This window comes from Scyliorhinus canicula, chromosome 5 (genome assembly GCF_902713615.1).
Source record: "Scyliorhinus canicula chromosome 5, sScyCan1.1, whole genome shotgun sequence".
Classification (NCBI taxonomy): Eukaryota; Metazoa; Chordata; class Chondrichthyes; order Carcharhiniformes; family Scyliorhinidae; genus Scyliorhinus; species Scyliorhinus canicula.
Genome location: NC_052150.1, coordinates 28,287,369 through 28,311,306, shown reverse-complemented (window position 1 = coordinate 28,311,306; position 23,938 = coordinate 28,287,369). Strand labels below are relative to the sequence as shown.

At 45.8% G+C, this 23,938-nt stretch overlaps 1 protein-coding gene across 2 annotated transcripts in view; it reads left to right on the top strand.

The window, feature by feature from the left end:
* Nucleotides 1-5,973: 5,973 nt before the first annotated feature.
* The window catches only part of exoc3 (exocyst complex component 3), a 44,913-nt gene continuing 26,948 nt past the window's right edge, over nt 5,974-23,938 (top strand). Inside the window, exons 1-6 of one of the 2 annotated variants that reach the window (XM_038796823.1) lie at nt 5,974-6,180; nt 10,766-10,814; nt 11,782-11,874; nt 12,495-12,661; nt 16,109-16,328; nt 22,869-23,550. In XM_038796823.1, the coding sequence (XP_038652751.1) occupies nt 12,518-12,661; nt 16,109-16,328; nt 22,869-23,550 (1,046 nt within the window). In that variant the 5' untranslated portion in view covers nt 5,974-6,180; nt 10,766-10,814; nt 11,782-11,874; nt 12,495-12,517. The remainder of the gene's footprint in view (nt 6,181-10,765; nt 10,815-11,781; nt 11,875-12,494; nt 12,662-16,108; nt 16,329-22,868; nt 23,551-23,938) is intronic. The other variant, XM_038796822.1, reaches the window with a different exon arrangement.

Here is a 23,938-nt window from a genome sequence, read left to right as displayed (position 1 = left end):
ATAAACATTTTATTGAGGTATTTGTGGTTTTACAACAAGAACAAAATATACAATGTACATGAATTTATATACATAGTGCAAAAGCCGTCTTCCTCCCTTACAGCTCCCATCTTTATTAACCCCCTACACTAAACTAACATCCCCCCACCCCCTTCTGCTGCTGATTAATTTCCTGCAAAGAAGTCGACAAACGGTTGCCACCTCCGGGCGAACCCTAACATTGACCCTCTCAAGGCGAACTTGATTTTATCAAAACAGAGAAAGCTAGCCATGTCCGATAGCCAGGTCTCCGACTTCGGGGGCTTTGAGTCCCTCCAAGCTAATAATATCCGTCTCCGGGCTACCAGGGAAGCAAAGGCCAGAACGCCTGCCTCTTTCTCCTCCTGGATTCCCGGATCTTCCGACACCCCGAAAATGGCCACCTCTGGACTTGGTACCACCCTTGTTTTCAACACCATGGACGTGACATCTGCAAATCTGAAAAATCCCCTCAGCTTCGGACATGCCCAGAACATGTGGGCATGGTTCGCTGGTCCTCCCGCACACTTTGCACACCTGTCTTCCACCCCAAAGAATCTGCTCATCCGGGCCACTGTCATGTGAGCCCGGTGAACAACCTTAAACTGTATCAGGCTGAGCCTGGCACATGCTGTGGACGTGTTGACTCTACTCCGCGCGTCCGCCCAGAGACCATCCTCTATCTCTCCGCCCAACTCCTCTTCCCACTTGCGCTTCAGCTCCTCCGTCTGTGTCCCCTCTGACCCCATGAGTTCCCTGTAGATGTTGGAAACCTTCCCTTCTCCCACCCACACTCTGGAAACTACCCTGTCCTGTATCCCCCTCGGTGGTAGGACCGGGAAGGTTGAAACCTGCCTATGTAGGAAGTCCCACACCTGCAGATACCTAAACTCGTTTCCCCTCACCAATCCAAATTTCTCCTCCAGCTCCCTCAGGCTAGGAAAGCTCCCCTCTATAAACACATCACCCATCCTCTCAATCCCTGATCTCTGCCATCTCTGAAACTCCCCATCCATCCTTCCCGGGGGAAATGGGTGATTATTACAGATTGGAGACCAGACCGATGCTCCCTCCGCTCCCACATGTGTCCTCCACTGCCCCCAGACTCTCAGGGCTGCCACCAACACGGGGGCTGGTGGAGTACCGTATGGTGCTCTTCAGTCTATGCCAAAGTCTGACTCCTGTCTTTCTGCTGACAGCACGCTCACACGCTCACACTTGCATGCAGTCTGCATCAGGGGCTGTTGCTTTAGGACCATGGGAGAGGAGAGCAGAGGGCAGCGGGGGTGGGGGGCGGGCAGGCCCGCTGGGAAGAATAGCATGACAGAGCCTTCACATGTATCAGGTGTAACATGGTTTAATAGTGACTATTCAAAACCCCATTGTCCCTCGCTGCAGATGGTGTCTCCCACCATCACCCCGTGCCCGCTCAGTGATCCTCAATCTTCTTCATCTTCCGTGCTCTGCCACTACATCTAGGTGTATCCCCAGGATGGATATGTGAGGTGGAGACAGCCTGCTGCTTCTCAAGCCTTGTAGCCTCTGAAGCCCATGGTGGCTGTTCTCTGGAGCCGGGGCGGGGGCTGCGGCCGACTTACCGGTGTCACTGGCTTTGCCATGCCACCCTATTCTGCCCGCTGACCTTGAGAGGTGTCGGTGTCAGGAGGGAGGGGGTGGGGATTTGGGTGAGGTGAAGATTTCCGCCCTCACCCTGTTGACAGGTACTGGGCTGGCCTCCAGCGCTCCCTCCTCCCGGATGGTGCCCGGAGGGCCTTGTGGGTCTCCATGGGATGGAGGGGCAACTGGAGTGTGCTCCAGAGCATCTGCGGTATCTGGCTCTGCCAGTCCTGATGACTTCTCGTTGTCTGCACCATAGCATTGACGCCCTAGGCGATGCTTTTCAGTGACTGGGACACGCTTCAGAGAGCCTCGGCAATGTCTACTGCGTATGGGACATGCTTCGGCGAGCCTCCGTAATGTCTACCTGTGTAAGGGCCATGTTCCGGGGAGCTTCGGCAATGTCTACCTGCGTATAGGCCATGTTCTGGGGAGCCTCCGTAATGTCTACCTGTGTATGGGTCATGCCCCGGAGAGCCTCGGCAATGTCAACCTGCTTATGGGACATGCTCCGGGGAGCCTCGGCAATGTCCACCAGCATGTGGGACATCCCTCAGCAACTGGGACATGATGACGAGGCCCTCAGTCATGGTCGTAACTGACTGATCAATGCCTTGGACATCACCACTCATGACACTGACCTTGTGCTGCAGGCTTTTCCATTATGGTCGCCACCCTGGTAGTGTTGGCCTCGGTGCCACACCTTGCCAGCGCCATCTCCTGTGCTTGTAGCATTTGGGACTCCACCAATCAGCTATGCACTCGCCGGCATGTTGCTGACATCTGCTCCCGAATGTCAGGGCCGTGCCCTGGCGTCTGTATCAGCTCCGGGAAAACCTTGCCCAGAAGCTCGGCATCTGACTGGGACTCAGCTGAATCCTGGGATCCAGCAGACCTCCCTCCAACTGCTGACACCCTTGGATGTTCCTGCCTCCACCTGATGTGCTTCAACAACTGTGTGGTGCTCACCAGATTGTTTCCCATGAAGCCTGTCCACTAATGTCACCCACTGAGTTGTGTGTCTATCTGGAGGATGGGGATGAGACCTCCAATGCCTTGATGGCGATCTCTTCGGGGCTCCCCTACTAGGTGCTCTCTTGGGGAGGGGAGGACGTGACCCTAGATGGCCCAGGCCCATTAGGTGGAGATCCTGCAAGAGAATGGAAATGTCTGGCAAGGATCATTCTGTCTGACATGAACAAATCACTTGAGAAGAACCATCTGGATGAAGGGGCAGTGAATCCTTACATCTGTGACGAAGTCCATTCTCGCTGGTGGTAACTGCTCTCTCGCCAGCCAACCCACGATCCCCAGGGCCTGTTCCTCATCAGGGGTAGGGGGAGTGGCGGTGTGAGGTGCCAGTGCCGACTTGTTGGGAAGGGGGTGATGGTGTAGGTCAGAGGGATGGCAGATGGGACTGATGCTAGGGGGCTGATGTTAATTTACTCTTGCGGCCTGGTGGAGGTCATTGGTCTTCTTCTGACATTGTACGGCAGTCCTCCTGGACACGCTACCAAACTAACGTCAATGGCGGCCCTGTTGCTAGTCCAGTGACCCCCCCAGGGGATAAGGGTGTCCCGTCCTACATCCACGCATCCGGCAGCCTGGCTAGGTCGGCATCCCCGGAGCGTGGAGCAAGTCAACATGGTGTCATGGTTGTGTGCTGTCTGGGAATTAGTTCAAAGGGAGCGTTTATGAGCAGCTCCCACCTTGTTAGCGGGGAGGTGCCGGGAGCCGTTCCGGCGAATCAGTTGGCGGGACAACCAGTTCCGCCATGAAGCTCGTGCGGCATCATTTCCGGCACTAAGTGCCATTAAATATGGGCCATGGTTTCGCTCGCTCAGCCATCGGGAAACACCCAGGAAATCACGACCGATATGACACTTACTACTTTTCCCGTTATATCACGCCCCAGATTTTCCTTTGAGTTCCAGATTCTTATGATCAAGGTAGTTTGCAAATAATGTAGTACTTTTGAAGTGTAGTTCCTATTGTAAAATAGAAAAGGTGTCATGTGCAATAATGTGTCTACAGTAAGCTCCCATGAACAGCAATGAGATTGTTTTTTTTGCAGTGATAATGGTTAAGGGAGAATAATTTGCCTGGAAAGCAGGGAGAATTCCCCTGTTCTTCATCGGATATTGCCTTGCGATGTTTTGCATCCACTTGAGAGGGCAGATGGGTCCTTGGTTTAAAATTTCATCTGAAAGGTGGTGTCTTTGAAGTGCAACATTCCTTTAATATTGCACTGGGCCTGTCACCCTTGATTAAATGCTCAAGTCTCAAATGCTGTGTCTCTTTGAACAGGATTTGAAATAATAACTGGAGCATTGTGTGGTTTGAAATAACCTTTGGTAAAATGATGGACTGTTGAAAATCCAAATGTCATTCTGTGGTTCCTTTCTTAATCATTGTGAAACTACTTTTACCCAGAGGGTGTCGAGAATGTATAACTACCACAAGGAGCAGCTGAGGCAAATAACATTGATGCTATGAAAAGGGAGCCAGATAAACACATGAGGAAGGAAGAAATAGAAGGAAAGGCTGCTAGGGCCAGGTGTGGTAGGATGGGAGAATTTTTTTTTTTAACATAGAAATATTCTCTTCTGAGGCAGTTAGGTTCTGGCCATCTGAGAAATATATCACTAATTTTGTGCCTTTGACGTTTGGCTTTGTCCCCTTCTCATTTTCATGTCCCCTTACTTTAGAAAGGATATAATTGTATTACAAGCAGTTTGGAGAAGTTTCTGATTCCTAGGATGAAGGAGCTGTCTCACAAGGAAAGGTTGAGCAGGTTGTGCCTGTACCTGTAATGAACTCCAATTGGCTTTATTGGTTGGCCAATTGGAGTATGAGCTCCCTCAATGATAGCTCATTGAGGGGGCCCATGTAATCACCTGTGTAGGCTTTGTGAGTCCAGTCTTAAGTTGACTGGACTGCTAGCAGCACTGTTTGTAGCTGCTCCTGTAATATCGTTATTGTAAATAAATATTGGTGTGGTGACGGAACTCCTGCCTCCCGTGGATTACTACAGTACCTATTTGAATTTAGGAGAGAGGTGATCTCATTGAAACATACAAGACCCTCTGAGGGCTTCACAGGGTGGATGCTCAGAGGATGTTCACTCTTGTGGGGGAAACTAGGGGACACAATTTTAAACTAGGTCTCCCGTTCCACACTGAGTTGAGGATATTTTTTTTTTCTCTGAGGGTCATTCGTTAATCTGTGGAATTGTCTAGCCAAGAGGGCGGAGGCTGGGCATTGAGTTAAAGTTTTGTTGGAGATGGGCGTCAAGAGTTTTCAGAAGGAGGGCAGCACGGTGGCCTAGTGGTTAGCATAACCGCCTCACGGCGCTGAGGTCCCAGGTTCGATCCCGGCTCTCGGTCACTGTCCGTGTGGAGTTTGCACATTCTCCCCGTGTCTGCGTGGGTTTCGCCCCCACAACCCAAAAATGTGCAGAGTAGGTGGATTGGCCACGCTAAATTGCCCCTTAATAGAAAAAATAATTGGGTAATCTAAATTTAAAAAAAAAAGAGTTTTCAGAAGGGGGGGGTTGATTTGATTTATTGTCACATGTACCGAAGTACAATGAAAAGTACTGTTCTGCGTATAATCCAGATTGTTCCATACATGAAAAACATAGGACATATGTAAATACACAATATAAATACATAGACACAGACATTGGGTGAAGCATATGGAGCATTGTATTATTACTCAGTGGAAAAGATGTGTGGAGCTGTCAGTTCAGTTCATAACTGGAGGGAATGTGGACAGCTGTAGTCCACCCCCACTTTGGCTTGGCCCGCCCTTTTCCAGTCTGGCCCCGCCCCCTTCCCTTTCTGTCCCGCCCCTTCCCCAGTCTGGCCCGCCCCTTCCCCAGTCTGGCCCCGCCCCTTCCCCAGTCTGGCCCCGCCACTTCCGGAGTCTGCTCCACCCCCCCTTCCGGAGTCTGCTCTGCTCCTTCCCCAGTCTGCCCGCCCCCTTCCCCAGTCTGCCCGCTCCCTTCCCCAGTCTGCCCCGCCTGGATCCTCTCCTTCCCCAGTCTGGCCCCGCTCCGCCACTTCCGGAGTCTGCTCCACCCCCTTCCGGAGTCTGCTCCACCCCCTTCCGGAGTCTGCCCCGCCCCCTTCCCCAGTCTGCCCCGCCCCCTTCCCCAGTCTGGATCCTCTCCTTCCCCAGTCTGGCCCCGCTCCGCCACTTCCGAAGTCTGCTCCACCCCTTTCCGGAGTCTGCTCCGCTCCTTCCCCAGTCTGCCCCGCCCCCAGTCTATCCGAGCCCCAGTCTACCCGCCCCCCAGGCCGGAAATAGCCGCAGTGCCTGCCGGGATGTATAGTTCTCCGGGAGGACCAGCGGACGACATTACCCGTCGGCCGCGCGGTTTCCAGCCGGCTGGAGGGTGGTGTTGCGGGGGCCGCGCGCTGGCCTGGTTTGAATGTCAACTCCATTCTGTGCCGTTACTGTTTACCCGCCTTCCCTCCCCATCCCCAGCCCCTCTGGCGTTGTTATAGGTTGTTGTCCGACCGCCCGCCAGTCCGCCTGCAGGTAAGAGGTCCGGGGCGGGGATGGTGCTGGACCTGAGGCCTGTCCTGCGGATCGGGGCGGTCAAGGGAGCCGCAGGTGTGGTACAGTTCCACCGCCCGGTCCGGACACCCGGTCATCGCAGCCTTTAACTCTGGCAATTCATTTGAGTGTAGCCCCCGGGGTTTGGAGCCCCAGCGTCAAGGCATTGGAGTCACTGGGTCCGGGTTAGTGTGGCTGCTGCAGCCTGAGGCTCCGGCAGTCGGTGCTTGGTGTCATTGTCGCTTCTCAGCCAAGCCATCTGTTATTATCTCAGATCCAGCCGTGTGGATCATTACAGTCTCGGGGCCTGGCAATGGCGATCATTTGCAGTTTGCATCACCACAGCCCCAGGATCAGGACAGTGGCGATCATTACAGATCAGATGTACCCTGACCCAGGCTGCTGTGTGAGGCAGGGAGGTGGTTGCAGAGCCCCTGGCGCTGATTTTCATATCCTCTCTGGCCTCAGAAGAGGCGCTGGATGATAGCTAATGTAATATTCAAGAAGGGTGTGGTATTATTCAAGGAGGGAAGTAGGGAAAAATCAGATAATGACAGGCCAGTGTGTCTAGCATCAGTCCTAGGGAAATTATTTGAAACAATTTTGAGGCACAGAATTAATCTTCACTTGGTGAGGCAAGGGTTAATCGATGATGGTCAACATGGCTTTGTCAGGACGACATCATGACTAACAACTTTGATGTGTTCTGTGTGCTTATTGGTCATCCTGTGTGTCAATCACTGCCTGTCTGCACTCCATTATATACATGGATGTATATTATGGGGCAGCACGGTGGCACAGTGGGTAGCATTGCTTCATCACGGCGCCGAAATCCCAGGTTCGATCCCGGCCCTGGGTCACTGTCCGTGTGGAGTTTGCACATTCTCCCCGTGTTTGCGTGGGTTTCGCCCCCACAAGCCAAAGATGTGCAGGTTAGGTGGATTGACCACGCTAAATTGCCCCTTAATTGGAAAAAATTAATTGGGTACTCTAAATTTATTTAAAAAAAAGAAAAGATGGATGTATATTATGACAGTGGCTAAGCTTGTAGATGAGGGCAATGCAGTTGATGTAGTCTACACGGACCTCAGTAAGGTTTTTGACAAGGTCCCGCATGGGAGACTGATTATAAGATAAAAGCCCATAGGATTTAGTGCAATTTGGCAAATTGGATCCAAAATTGGCTTAGTGGCAGGATGAAGAGGGTAATTGTTGAAGGTTGCTTTTGTGACTGGAAGCCTGTATTCAATAGTATGCCTCCGGGATCGGTGCTGGGCCATTTGAAATTTAACCCTGAAAAATGTGAGGTTATGCGATTTGGAAGGGCCATCAAGGCAAGGGAATAGTATACAATGAATGGTGGGACACTAGGAAGTACAGAGGATCAGAGGGACTTTGGGGGGCATGTCCAAAGATCCCTGAAGGCAGCAGGACAGATTGATAAGGTGGTTAAGATACTTGCCTTTATTAGCTGAGGCATAGAGTATAAGAACAGGGAGGATATCATTGAGCTGTATAAAACACTTGTTTGACGACATCTAGAGTATTGCCTGCCATTCTTGTTGCCACACTACAGAAAGGATGTGATTGTACCAGAAAGGGTGCAGAGGAGATTCACCAGGAACTTTTCAGTTCTGAAGAGAGGCTAGGGTTGGTTTCTTTAAAGCAGAGAAGGCTGAGGGGAGACCTCATTGAGGTGCACATAATTATGAGGGATATAGACAGGGTAGGTAGGAAGAAACTTGTTTTTTAAATAATTTAGTGTACCCAATTTTTTCCAATGAAGGGGCAATTTAGCTTGGCCAATTCACCTACCCTGTACATCTTTGGGTTGTGGGGGTGAGACTCACTCAGACATGGGGAAGAATGTGCAAAGTCCACATGGATTTGTTGTGAAATATATTTGCAACCAGAAACTAATTTCTCAATCAGCAATGATGGTATTTGTTTTGGGGAGCTGAAATATTTCATGTCCCATAGTTCCTGCAATAGATAGACATTTGTCTTGGCAGAAATGTTTTTTTTCAAAACATTATGTGTGTCCCCCACCTCGTTTAATTGTTTTGCACAACATCCCTATTCTGTCAGCAAGTGTTGTCCTGATTTCATGTGATTCTGCACTTTAACTTCATTCCATTTTGCATTTCACCTCCCCGATTCAACACAGACTTGGAAAACAATATTGTTTCTTTCTCACCCTGCAGACATCTAGTCTGAACACTCCTTTTCACAAGTTCAGACCTAAGATAAACCCAGCATAGAAGATGGAGGAAGCTTGGGCACATATGTTTATATGGGAAATCGGGATCCTGGGAGTCAATTAACCATTTAATCCCAAATTCCAAAATGATTTGAAGTGATGAGCCTTATTGGTAATGTTGTTCAGTGTAAGTCTTGATGCACGCTAATATTTGAACAGCAATATTAAAGTGTAGCAGAATTACCACTACATTCTGGACAGAAGCATGGTCTTCTCATAATCATTCCCTGGATGCATAGTCAGTGTGGTATCTGATCCCTTCTTGAACCTTGCTCGCATGTAAGGTCCCTCTGTCTGCAGGACGGTCCTGAACCAGTTCCGGGCGGGAACCTCTCCATCCGCCTGCCTCTCCTGTCAGAGGATTCCTGTTTATGCATTTCTTTCCCACAACAAACTCTGGAGTTCAATTCAGTCCCAATCATTGCCTAGCGTTTATCTAAATGGTCCAATTACCAATGATGTGAATGTCAATTTTCTACCAGGGTGCGTTTCCAAGGCCTTTGGGGTGCAATTCTCCCAAAAAATGATCAAATGTAATTTTGGATGGATTTCGAGAAGTGATTCCCACCAGGAGGTTTGGCTGCAATCCAGAACTGTATTCACCCACACTTGGTTATTTTGGAACTTGGGGAGTTTCTCACTGAAAAATCCTGTGAGGATTTTTTTCTGCAGTGGACTAAAGACACCGGCAGGACTGGCTCCTCCGAGATCAGGGTGTCATTTTTTGAAGTGTGCCCAGATTTCAGAAAGTTAGGTTGAGGGTCCCCCACAGTGCCCATCCACTGACATCACAAACCCCTGCACCATGAGCAACACCCAACCCTCAACGCTGGAGGGGCAACCTCTTTCCCCCGCACCCAATCAAATCACTAAACGTCCGCATGACACCCCACCTTCCTCCCCACAGCACACAGGCATTAGGGTGATCTGGCCCCACATCAATTGATCCTTGCCCTCATAGCATTTCCCCTCCTCCAAGTGAGCGTACCCCACTATGGGGTTGTTGAGGACTCCCCCTTTCAGACCCCCTTAACCCCCTCCTGCCTCTTTGCAGTGCTACGCTGGCAGTGCCAATCTGGTACCCTGGCAGTGCCAGGTTGGCACTCCCCTCCCTCGTCCCCAACCACCAAGGGGCTGCAATGGTCTCCAACTTCTACCAGCGGCTGTGATAGAATTGTAACCCAGAGCATTAACCTGGGCATCTGGGTTACTAGTCCATTGACATTACCACTACACCACCATCTGTCTGTTGTAAATCCTATTAGTTTGTAACCATTCTGGTGATAGTGCCTGGCAAGATGGTGGTCATGGTAATAATTGGGTTAAATCAGTCTCCAAAGTCTGTGAAAACAAAGTACAAGGAGGAAGCTTCTGGCCAAAGGAGATGGACTAAAACTGACATTGGTTTAGAAGAATTGTGCTTGTGCAAAGATTGGCTCCAGTCCTGTCCTTCACCAACTGGCTTTCTGGAATAGACCAGATGTAAGGCTGAAATAGTTTGTAACATGCTTCTCGAACACCCTGAGCTGGCACTTCTTCCCAATTTACAAACCCCCACAAATAACAGAAGCATAAGCAGCCAGTGTTATCTCAGGGAACAGTTGAAACATGCTACTTGATCAGAAATCTAGATGACAGGCCAAAGTCTACGATGCAGTACAGCACCACATCTATAAAAGGTAGAAGAAAAAAGGGTAAATCTAGAACCAGTGATTTGTTGTTTTGGGGCTTGGGAAATAAAAGCCAGAAGATTGCAGGAGGGAAGGAGGGTAATACGTTTCATAGTTTTGAAGTTCTGGTTAAGAATGTGTTTGAAGAGGAGATAGTATGATCTGTCTTTAACACAGTGAGGATGAAGGGTGCAGCAGGACACCAGTTAAAGTATTGAGCACCAAGTTCAGAGGAACAATTATCTTAGTAATGATGCGTATATCAAACAGAGCAGGTTCAGGACTATGCTGCAGACAGAGGTACCTTTCTGGAGAATGGGGCTCAAGGAGAGATTACACTGGGGAGAAAAATATATATAAAGGAATCCCCTGAAGGGAGAGGCAGGCCAGTAAGAGAGGCAAGATATCTGTCCAGAACAGGTTTGTGACTGTCTTGTCAACAGAGGAACCTTGCAGGAGAAAGGGACTTGAAGAGTGATCAGATGCCACGCTGACTGGTGCAAACAGGGAGCGATTATGAGGAGACTATGCTTCTGCCCAGAGTGTAATGGTAACACGGCTGCACCTTAATATTACTGTTCAAACTACACTTGCATTCTACATCAAACAGCTTGAATTTCTGTATTTTATAATGCAGGTTGGAGCTCTGCAATCAGAATTCACCCTTCAATTGATAGTAAAGTAAAGTAAGTACAACATTTCAAACGTCTTTCACTTTCTTAGGTCTACTCCAATGCTGGGTTGATTGTGAGAAGAATCGCATTAATCACCTTGAATCCTGGAGTTACTTCAATTTACTAAAGAAAACAATATCTTAAAATTATATATATTTAACAATATTGCTTACTGTTGATTGATGATTTCAAGATTAAGCTATGTTTTGATTTTTTGACTTAGCCATGAAAATGCTGTGATAGTACAAACAAAGGTATTACCTTTCAAAACACGAGTGTGTTTGGAGAGAACACTTTGAACTCTTTGGTACCTGGATAAAGTACTGATTGTGGTAGTGGAGTGAGCAATTTAAGGTTCAGAGCAATTAATCTGAAAAGTCTATTGAAGATTAAAAGTACTGGTTTAAAATAATATTCCTATAATTTATGAGTACTATAACATTAGATAATCTTTGATGATTTATCATGTGATTAGATACTGAATATTATGCAAACATCAAAGACGATAAATTATTGCACGGCATTGGTGGATACAGCTACTTATACCTAGAAAATAGAAGCAGGAGGAGGCCCTTTGACCCTGCTCCGTTATTCATTATGACCATGGCTGATCACCCAAGTTCAATACCCTGATTTCCAACCCCCATACCCATTGATTCCTTTAGCCGCAAGAGCTATATTTAATTACTCCTTATGGTGTGCGAATCCTTTTAAGAAAAGTTCCTATTTGCTGTTGAATTGTATAATGCTATCTTATTCCTGACTTTGAAAACAAAACTTTTCTTTCCATCATCCATTATTCCATCCAGCAGATGCCCTTCCCGCCTGGACGTGTAGAGCTCACTGGTAGTCTTGTGCAAAAGTCGGGTGGGACAGTTGGACCATGTTATATGTAGGGGGGGAAAAACTTATGCTGTCTATGATGTAATCTTCTCCTTATGACCGTAATATTGTCTTGAAGCATGTATTCTATTTGAAGGTGAGAAGGGTTTTCTACAACCACTGTTGCTGCTGGCTACCAGCTGCCATTGACATAATGTAGGATCAGATTGCCTGTGTGCACCTTTAACTGGTGAGTTCTGTGTCTATTTTCTCAGCCAGGTGCCTAATACATGCAGAAACCATCACCACGAGTTCCTATTCACATTAGAATATCACGCCTGGAAGTTTCCAATATGGAAGGCACACTCTCCTCTCATAAGGCTAGACCTCACTTACTGAATCCAGACAGCTTGGGTGCAGGTTGGCACAGCCAACTCCTAGGATGTGCAAGATCATTGCTGGACCCAACTAAAACCACCTAGTTTTCTATTTGTCCAGCTAGGGCTAATCTATCCATCAGATGTGTCCTATCAGGGTATCTGGATCCATGTGACAGATCTACATCTAGGTTGGGGGGTTGATCATCAATAGTGTTGTTAAGCGGAGGACAGTGTGTGGAATTGAAAGATTTAAGGTGAGCAGAATCAAATCCCACAAGAATAGAAAGTTGCCTCCACCGTACAAATGGAAGAAAGGTTCGCAAAATAATAAATCAGGAGTGGGGCAAAATATAAATTAAAACAAAATATTTAAAATCTGCCCCGATGCAAGAGGTTTTTAGCCTGGTTTTGTGTGATTTGTGGGGGGGGGGTAATTGGGAGAGAGGATTTAAATGATAAGCAGCATAAATATCTGCATGTTATTCCAAAGGATTTCTGGTAAACATTGTGAACATGGAAGAAACTGACCGGGAAGCTGTGTGGACAGCTGCACAGCGAGTGGCTGGAATGCTGCAGCGGCCTGATCAGCTGGACAAAGTGGAGCAGTATCGCAGACGGGAGGCTCGGAAGAAGGCCTCAGTGGAAGCCAGGCTGAAGGTCAGTATGCAGAAGAGGAAGAAACTACTCTGTGTATCTACGTATTGCAAAGAAGGCATCTCCTGGCATGTTTTCTTGCAAGGCCATATAAGCAATAATGTAACTAATAATTAGTCCTGCACATTGGAAAACCAGCATTCCAAGGGGGTGAAATTTGGACGAGGGAACACAAATAATTCAGCTTGCACCTTAAAGCCATTCATACTGTTATAATCGTTTATATTTCCACATTCAAAACAGCCTGTGTCAGCTTGTCACATTGTAAATACATTGTCCTGCCACTGGCTGCACTGCTGTGCCTCCACAGTGGTGGTGGTGTAATTGCAGTTTGACAAATTAAATAAATGTGGACCTGGTTATTTCTAATGCATAACATTAACTTTCCACTAATTTAATTAATTTATTATTACTTGATGTCTTGATGTTACAAGGATTTAGTGGACACAGAGATGTAAGGTTTTTATGAATGGGGAGGTGGGAAAGAACTTGGATTGGATTGAATTTGTTTGTTGTCACGAGTACCGAGGTACAGTGAAAAGTATTTATCTGCGAGCAGCTCAAACAGATCATTAAGTACATGAAAATAAAAAGAAAATACATAATAGGCAACACAAGGTACACAATGTAAGTACATAGACACAGGCATCGGGTGAAACATACAGGGGTGTAGAATTAATCAGGTCAGTCCATAAGAGGGTTGTTTAGGAGTCTGGTAACAGCGGGGAAGAAGCTGTTTTTGAATCCGTTTGTGCGTGTTTTCAGACTTCTGTACCTACTGGCCAAAGGAAGAAGTTGGAACAGTGAGTAAGCCGGGTCGGAGGGGTCTTTGATTATGCTGTCCATTTTCCCCAAGGCAGTGGGAGGTGTAGATGGAGTCAATGGATGTGAGGGAGGTTCTTGTGATGGACTGGGCTGTGTTCACGACTCTGAAGCTTCTTGCGGCCTTGGGCTGAGCAGTTGCCTTACCAGGTTGTGATGCAGCCAGAGAGAATGCTTTCTATGGTGCATCTGTAAAAGTTGGTAAGACTTAATGTGTACATGTCGAATTTCCTTGGTTTTCTGAGGAAGCATAGGTGCTGTTGTACTTTCTTGGTGGTAGCATCGACGTGGGTGTTACCAGGACAGATGTTAGGTGAAGTGCATCCCTAGGAATTTGAAGCTGTTAACCATCTCCACCTCGGCCCCGTTGATGCTGACAGGGGTGTGTACAGTACTTTGCTTCCTGAAGTCAATAACTAGCTCTTTAGTTTTGCTGGCATTGAGGGATAGATTGTTGTCGTTACACTACTCCACTAGGTTCTCTATCTCTTTCCTCTATTCTGACTCGTCGTTGTTCGAGATCTGACCCACTATGGTTGTGTCGTCACCAAACTTGTAGATGGAGTTGGAACCAAATTTTGCCACGCAGTCGTCTGTGTACATTAGTATCTTTATGCAGTGAGTGGTAATGGCCTGGAACATGATGCCTATGAATCAATAATTTCAAAATAAATTTGTATGGGTACTTGGAAAAATTTTGCAGAGCTATGGGGATAGAATGGGGTAATGAGACTGACTGTATTGCTCTACATAGAGCTGGCATGGACTTGTTGGGTGAAATGGCTTCTTACTGTGCCAGAATTACTTTGATTCTATTATCGTATCAGCAGACGTAACTGCAAGTGCAAGACATTTAATTTTGGTATTTCTTAAAGCTTTTCAAAAAATGGTAATTATAAAAGGTTGGCTTTTTTTCTCTTCTAGGTTTCGGTCTTTTTTAAATACATTTTACTAAAATGAACTATTTCCTAAATTAAGCCAATATCTAGCAGCAAGCTCCTTTTCCATTGAACATATATTTTAAACAAAAAAAAATGATGTTCAAAGGTACCATTAAGAGCAATTTAATTAAATTGTTTTACTGAAGGATTCAAAAAGAATTTCAGTACCAGCTTTTACTAATTTGCATTGGAGCCCATTCAGCAACTATTGCAAGTATTAATTGGTTTGTGAAAAACAGAATTTTTAATGTTACTTCTAACTTTTGCCAGCACAAGTTGCTTTAATTATCTTTAGTTTAATTCACAATCAGACAGATTTTTAGTGCACTAGGTTCATTTCCTTTTTGAGGAATCTGTCATATATTTGCACCACCTGGATCATTGGTATTTAATATTCTGTGACACACAACCTGCACATTCACAAATGGCACATTGAAGTTACAACCTGTCCGTATTAACATTTTATTACGATCCCAGACCAAACCTCAACAGTTGCTAGGGTACCGGACAGAAACCCCAATATTTTATTTTGTAGACTGAGGAAAGGATACTTTGCTCCGGGAGTGATTTCATGCACAAATAGGATTATGGTATATTAAAACTAACTTTATTATTAACACAGTATTTTTAAATTTAACATCATAAAGGCAAATAACATTCAATTACCAGTTAAACAGTGCTTACCAATACAATGAAACAATCCTAACTGCTATCTTTGTCTCCACTCAAACAAAACCCATCTTGGATCACAGTCCACTTTTAAATACAAATAGCAGACTCTGGAATACGTGCTGCACAGAGATGCCTTGGATAAACCGCTTTAAGAAAGTGATATCCTTCAGGACCCAGCTTGCAGATTCTTGCCTGTCTCAACTTACCGTTTGAACTGCCAGCCTTTGAAACTGCTCCTGTCCTGTTCAGAGGCAAATCTTTAACTCACTGTCTTGAGATCAGCTGCTGGTCTGTCCACTGTCAAATCCTTAACTGACTATTTCTCCAAAAAGTGCTACTCTGTCCATAGACAGGTCTAACCTCAATGTATTGAGAGCACAGCTTCTTGTCTGTTCACATCCCAATCTAAAACTAAACTTAAAAACTGAAAAACTCAACACCTGACCCCTGGCTCCTCCCACAAACTACATCATCTTTCTAAATGAACACACTGTCTCTAATTATCTACTCCCCGGGGAACCCTCTTAATATAAATAAACGTCCTTAGCCCAGCCTTTTACGATGCTTTAATTGCACCTCTGTTTCCAAAACGTCTAACTGCCTTTCAAAAAGGACTTTTTAAAAATACAACTGCAGCAGTCACATACTAACCCATGGTTTTTCCTCACCAACTACATATGATACAATATATCTGAAATTCCTATATTCATCACTGTTTATCCTCCATGAACTGAGGCAGTCACCACAGAAAGGAATCATTCTCAATTTTACTCTTCAATCAGGATGCGAGCAACTACAAACAAACACAGAGAAAAGAGACGTCATGTGTTTGTTTACAATTTTCAAAATTAATCAAATGAACCTGCCACAGCAGTGATGATAAAACCTCATTGTTCGGCAACTGGCATAATGAGATGGGAGCTGTTTCAAGCTAATTACATTTCTTCCAGGTGTTTCTGGAGTTAAATATGCATATCTCCACTCTTACAGAGATTACTTTTGAATTGTCTTTCAGGCAGCCATCCAGTCGCAGTTGGATGGAGTGCGGACAGGGCTTAGCCAGCTTCACAATGCCTTGAATGATGTTAAAGACATCCAGCATTCCTTGGCAGATGTCAGTAAGGATTGGAGACAGAGCATTAATACTATAGAGAACCTGAAGGATGTGAAAGATGCTGTGGTCCAGCACAGTCAGCTGGCAGCTGCTGTAGAAAACCTCAAAAATATATTTTCAGGTAATTTTCAGATTTTTGTATTTTTGATAAATTCTTAAATGTGAATCTAAACTGATGTAGGACTAATCTGGCCAAATTATCCCTTCAATCCAACCCTGATTTAGATGAAGGCTGCGCTTGGTGTTGAATTCCTGTGGATAATGTCGCAGAGGATTAATTAGTTACGGCAAAGCACAAAATCTAAACAATATTATAATGTTGCTGTGATGGCTTCCAATGAGCAAAGGCAATTCATCCTTTGAGAAGTAATGACCTGTCCTTCAAGGTTATGAAAAGCATCTTCAGTTGCAGTGCCTACATTAATTTGAGGAAGAAACAATGGCATGAAAATAATGAATCACTCTTAAGAAGTCAGTTAGCATTCTTGCAATGATAGTGCAATAATGATATCCCCACAATTTATTACACTGTTATTTCAAGGATATTTTTCAAATCACATTTAACTATCTTGAAATATAAAAAAATTCTGAAGTCCATCAAGCTGTTGTGGTTCGGTTGAACTTTTAGACCCTGCCATTCAAAGTGCTATGTAGTTTCAGGAAAAAGAGTTCCTCTAAATTTGGCTTTTGTTTGTAAGCAATGCTACATCGTAAAATCATCCAGCACAGAAGAGGGCTGCTCAGCTTACCATACCTGTGTTAACTCTTTAAAAGAGTTAGCCAATTATTCCCACCCCCAATGGCCTTGGAACATTGTCCTGGTCAAATATATACACCACTCCCTTTTTCAAAATTAATATTAAATCTGCAAACTACCCATTTCAAGCATTGCATTCCATATCATCATAATTCACTGCATCAAACATAGCTCTCTTCACTTGCCATGGGTTTTTGTGTGCCAATTATCTTAAATCTGTATCCTCTGGTGACTGCCTCTTGCACCACTGGAAATGTTTCTCCTTATTTTCGCTATCAAAACCTGTCATAATTTTGAACACTTGTTGGAGATGGTCATTGCCCAGCACCTGTGTAGCGCAAATGTTATTTGTCACTTGACAACTCACGGTTCAGGTCCTGCTGCATTCTGGCACTGTTTTAGTTTTGGAGGAGTTGCCAGTGGTACTTTGTGCAGTCATGAGTGAAAATCATTACTTTTGAACTTACGATGGAGGGAAAGTCCATCATGAATGAGCTGAAGATGTTTGGACCCAAGACACTACCCTGAGGAATTCCTGCACCAATGTCCTTGGGCAGAGATAATTGGCCTCTAGCAATCCAAACCATCATCTTTTGTGCTACGTTTGACTCCAACCAGTGAAGATTATTCTCCCGATTACCATTGACTTCAATTTTGCTCGAGGTCCTTCATGCCACACTCTGTTAAATGCTGTCTTAGTGTCAAGGATGATAACTCTCACCTCACCTCTGGAATTCAGTTGTATTGTATATGTGCAAACCAAGGTTAGAATTGGAGTTCAGTGGCCCTGGCAGAACTCAAACTGGGCATTAGTCAGGGTATTGCTGAATAATGTGTCACTCTGTAGGTGCCATGGACAAAGCTATTATTGCCTTGCTGATTATTGAGCATAAACTATGGCACATTAATCGGCCAGATTGGATTTGGAGACAGGGCACACCAGGGAATTCTTTACTTTGTTGGGCAGATGCCAGTTTTGTAGCTGTACTGAATTATCTGAATTGGAGCACAGCTACTTTAGATGAACAAGTCTTCAGTATTACTGTGGAATTTTGTCAGGGCCCAGAGCCAATGCTGTATCCAGTGTCTCTAGCCATTTCTTGATATCGCAAATTAATCTTAATTGGCCGAAGACTGGCATCTGAGATGTTGGGGACCTCAGGAGGAGGCCAAGATGAATCATTCACCTCTGGCTGGAGGCACTTCTAGCTGAAGGTGGGTGCAAATGCCTTGTCTCTTGCACAGATGTGCTCGGATCCACTATCGCTGGACAATGGTTTAATTGTCCTACGCTGTTGACGACTGGATGTGGTAGGAATGGAGAGCTTTGATCTGAGCTGCCAGTCGTGGGATCCCTTGGGTGCGATTCTCCGCTCCCCACGCCGGGGGGCAGAATCGCAGGAGGGCCGAGCGAATCAGGCCACGCCGCCCTGGCACCCCCTGCGATTTCCCCCCCCCCCCCCCAAAATGGCGTGTCGCGTTTTGTGACACGCCGCTCGGAGAATCACTGCTTGCTGTTTTTCCCGGCGATTCTCCGGCCCGGATGGGCCGAGCGGGCTGACGACCCCGACGGGTTCACGGCGGCGGCAACCACACCTGGTCGCTGCCGACATGAACAGCGCGCGACAGGTAAGTGTGGGGCCTGTGGGGGGCGGAGAGAGGATCGAGCACCACGGGCGTGCTCGTGAGGGGACTGGCCCGCGATCAGTGCCCACCGATCGTCGGGCCGGCGTCTCTAAGAGACGTACTCTTTCCCCTCTGCGGCCCTGCAAGATCAAGCTGCCACGCCTTGCGGGGCAGCGGAGGGGAAGACGGCAACCGCGCATGCGCGGGTTGGAGCCGGCCAACCTGCGCATGCGCGGCTGATGTCACTTAGGCACCGCAGGCCACGTCATTCTCGGCACGTTGCTTTGACGCAAGCGCCAAGGCCCGGCGGCCGAGTTTCCCGCAACGCCGCTCCTAGCCCCCCCCCCCCCCCCCCCCCCCCCCCGGGGGAGGGGAGGGGGGGGAGAATAGGGGGCGAGGAGTGACCTACAACGCCGGAGTGAAACACTCCGGGTTTCACTCCGGCGACGGCACTCAGTCTCCCTTTGGGAGAATTTCGCCCCTTAGCTCTGTCTATAGCATGATGCCTCATTTTTAGGTATGTCTTGTGCAGCCTTGATGTATGCTTCCTACACTCTTCATTGAACCAGGATTGTCCTCCTGGCTTGATAGTAATGGTAGAGTGAGAGACTAAAGGGTGATGAGGTTGTAGATTGTGGTTGAATGGAACTCACCTGATGGTCACAGTGCCTTATTGATGCTCAGTTTTGAACAGCTAGATCTGTTCTGAAACTTTCCAAATTAGCACAGTGGTAGTATCACATATCACAGTAAATGTCCTCAGTGTCAACTGTCATCTCAGGTGGGAAAACTAATATGAATCCTGCGAGCTGTTCCGGCACGGTTCCCATTGCAATTCTTCCACTCTTAACTCACTTTCTTGGAGCTGGGGAGATTCCTGTATGGAGATGTGTAGGATTTTGGCGATCGTGGTACTATTTTTCAAAGGCATTCTGATCTCTAGACAGCCCTCCAGCACCTTCACCCCCTCCCTTCCTACTGGCTGGCAGAGACCTCTCTGTTCTCTCCTCCCACCCCCCACATGCAGGCATCAGGCCTCCCCCTAATCACTGGTACCAGTAGCCCCCCTCACCTAAGTGACCAACACCCCGCTTTGGGGTTTCCCCCCTTATAAGCCCCCTTAATGCCCCTCCTTAATGGTCATATCCCTTGCCTGTGCCCCTCGGCACCCTGGCTTTGCCGGATTGGCGGTGCCACTGCCCTGTCCCTGACCACATAGTCGGCTCCAGTGGCCTCCAAGTCTCCCCGCTGGTGTGGTGGTCATCGTGTCTGGTCTCCATTGACTGAGGCCAGTAGTGATTCCCACTGGCCTTCCATTGTGCCGGTGGGGGCGGAGAATCCTGGGAGACTTCAATGAAAACCCAGAAATGCATATTTGAATGAGTTCAAATACTCATTTAACCAGATTGCATCCGGGAGCATTGTGCTCATTTTAGCACTCGGTGCAAATTCCATTTTGGGGCTCTCTCGTTATTCTCCGGAAATAGAGAGAGGTGGACCAAGCGCAACAGAAGGGGAGACTCGGCCCATGTCTCCGCAAGCGCTGTGCTATTTCTGTGCCAACTATGAAGTTTCGCTTTCCACATCTTGAAGTACATCACCGATTAACGGGGGGAACAAAAATCAATGAAATGTGTTCACTGCCGGGAGTTAGTTATAAATGATGGGAGAGATCCTTCTGTTAATATTTTCCAAATGACCTTCTCTTCCGGCAGTTTACCAACTGTATAGAGATAATGAACATGCCACTTGCTCCCAATCCTCTTAATTGTTGCTGTTGATCTGATAGACAGGGGAATTGCAACAACAACCCACTGAGGTCTTTACTACTTTACTTCCGAGCATCCGCCCACTATTATGTGGATTACAGCTGAGTAGATTGGAGAAATATGAGCATAAACTCATCTCATCATTCCATAACGCCCATCTATAACCGTTGTTGCTTACAGTTAGATTTAGGTCATTTTAGATTTTGTGACTTGCAGCATGTTCTATTCCAGGAATTGGAAGCTTGGAATTAGGCAGGTCCCTTGCATTTAGCGCACCAAAACTGTAACTCAGTGGGAGAAGAATTGCTGCTCTTCTTAAAGCACTATGAATACGTTTTCTCTACACCTGAGCAGTTGTTTTCATCCCCTTCCGTACCATACTGACACTGAGAAAAACAACTCAAGAAATAATGTGCAGTTTGGTTGTAAACAGGGAGGTTTTCTCCCATTGGGAATAGATGTAATGTGATGTCTCAGTTTGTGTTATTTGAACTTGTTTTCTTATTTGTCAGCATGTAAATCTATAGCACAGAAAGAGGCTGGATTATCATGTCTTTGATAATGTCAAAAAATGAATTTTCCTTAAAAGATGCAATGGCCTTTACCTTAATCCTCTGTGTAAAGATATTTTCTCTAACCTCTGTTGTCTTAGTAAAAGATTTGTAAACCATTGCTTGATATTATAACCCTCAGTTGTGAAGAAAATCGTTATTTTATCTGTAAAATTTCTGCAGTATTTTAATCAAAGTTTTACCCAGATGTCTTTATTAGCCAGGAGAACAAAGGACAACACAGGTATAAAGTTAAACCAATTTTATTCAACTACAAAAATATTTACTCTTAAGTTAACCGAAACCCATATACTAAAGATTCCCAAGATCGTTGTACTACCCTTATTGATGGGCTCAGTTGAGCTGTGGGTCCAATTCACTGAGTCTCGATTTCCTCATTGCCTTTTTTCATTGTGAAGGTGGCACACTGCTTCCTTCCGCCTCTGGTTAGATGCCTCGATTGCCTCTGCATGGAGTTTCCGCTGCTGGGAAGTCCGGGTGTTTGATTCCTATACCCCTTTACCTTGCCTTTCCAGAAACTTCTCTGGCTTTTGACCAATGAGACCTCGGGATGGGGTCTCAACGCCCAATGATTAGATGATGACCGCTTGACAGGACACCAGGGCCCAACTGCAAGTGTCCATCTCTGGTGGTGTTGCTTGCACGTAACCAGTTGCCATATAAGGTAACGGCAGGAACCCTGGGTGCCAGGAAATCTGGCTCGATCTAGGAAGCCCGAAACAAAGCAATGCATATGAATTAAGCTGATTATCTCCTGATGGGTGATTGGGATGGCAGGTCCAGACATGTCCTGGCATTTTGTGTGTTGGGTATTTGACTTTGGTCAAGTCTGAATTCCCATCAGCCTGTCTGAGATTGACTGCCGTTTGATTTTAAAATGCCCAATTCATAATTTAAAATGTCAAATTTTATCAGGCCTAAAATCCAGGCACTGCCAAGTTTACCGCAATTGCTTGATATTATAACCCTCAGCTGTGAAGAAAATAGTTTTAAAAATATTTCTGGGGTGCTGTGGTATTCTGTAAAGAAAGATTATGGGGGCTGTCTGTGTGTGTGATGAATTTAATAAAGCTGGGGACTGAGTTTTTACCTGTAAGTAGCCATAGGGAAACCAGAAGTTTCTTTTATTCTGGGAAAGGAAAATTTCAAAGAAGGATAAGGACGATTGGGAAAAGACGAAAGAGGAAAAATGTATATTTAAAATGAGGTTGGAAGCTATGTAAGGTGTGACTATGTAAAATTCTAAAGAGAGTGCTATGCTAAGACAGGGCTGTTAAGTGATGAAGTAAGCAGCCATCAGCCACCCCAGAGAAGTGTTGGTCTGCTCCAGAAAGAAGGGGTTTGTTTAAAGACTTTGATTTCTACAGTCAAGTGAGAAAGAAAGAGAAAGGCCCTGTGACCTATCTTCCCTTTAGTAATAGTGAATTGTACCTTGTGGTAATATTGCAGAAATTTGTTTTATAGAGTATAAGTTTATATGGACCGTTGCCTAAAGAGATGTTTATTTTTGAGTCTAACCAAGTAAACACCTGTTGGAGAAATATTCTGTCAGACTAATTTAAACTGTATAAATGTAATCTTGCGTGTTTATGTTTCCTTTTCTTTTGTTATTAAATGTTTTAATTTGCTATTTAAAATCTCCAACGGTGTTGTTCAAATTTGTGATTCCTGTCTTTGGCACACATGTCTTCTCGTAGTAAAGTACAAATTGAAAATCATTGTGATAGTTTGCAAATTTCAATTTTTGGATTTAGTTAGACTGGATATTATCACTTGCTAGATCAGAATACAGTGAAAATATTTTTTCAATCTTTGTATTATTGCAGTGTTAATGTTAGCCTACTTGTGACACTAATAAAGATTATTATTATGCAGCAATATTACTGTCAGCGCACTGATCAAATACTAGCTAATGTTCCATATTGTCTGGTTTTCAGTTCCAGAGATTGTGCAGGAGGCCTGTGAACTGATTGAACGAGGAGAGCTGCTTTTAGCCCATCGAAAATTGATGGATCTAGAGTGCTCTCGCGATGATCTTATGTATGAGCAGTATCGTATGGATAGCAAGAACACGCATGATATGAAACTCATTCAGGCCTACTTCACTGAGGTGCAGAACCTCTCAGAGCAAATGGGAAAACAGATCTGGATGCTGGTGCAAAGATCTTCGGTATCGGTCCGCAGTGATCCGGCCCAGCTCGTTTCAGTGATTCGAATCATTGAGAGAGAAGAAAAAATCGATAAGCGGATGCTGGATCGTCAGAAGCAGACAGGGTTCATACCTCCCGGCAGACCAAAACGGTGGAAAGCCAAGTTGTTTGAGGTGCTGGAACAGATTGTTGCCAATCGGATTGAGGCCAGTCAGTCTGATACGCGGGAGCTAGACAAAATGTGGCTTGTGCGTCACCTGGAGCTTACACGCAAATATGTTCTTGAGGACTTGTTGGTCATGAAGAATTTGATGGTGCAGTGTTTTCCTCCTCATTACAACATCTTCAGAAGACTTCAGAATTTGTATCACGATGGACTAGTGGCGCGGGTAGAGGAACTTGCCTCTGAGGAGTTGGAGGCCAATGAAATTGTTTCACTTCTGACCTGGGTTCTGAATACGTACCGCAGGTAAGAATTTAATATGACTGTATAAGAAGGCAGCTTCTCATATGATTTCTCCTGGCATGGTGAGCTCCCAAGCTGGCACACATCATTTGGGAGATGCAGGCATTTTCTGGTTAGTGCGGGGGGAAAAAGGGATGTAAATTAGAGGCAAAATCCCTGTGCAACCAAAAATATATAATATAGCCAAAACATTACAATTACAGGTTGATTTGGGGTTGTTGACTGAGGGTTTTTTTGCCACAAAAGTACAATGCTGGAAAAAAAATTCTGCAGCATCTATGGACAAGAATGGATGAGTTAACTTGGGTAAACTGAAGGATCTTGCAAGCATTTAAAGGATAAAGCATAGGAAAGGAAGAGGAGAAATCGTGCACATTTGAACTTTAAAATG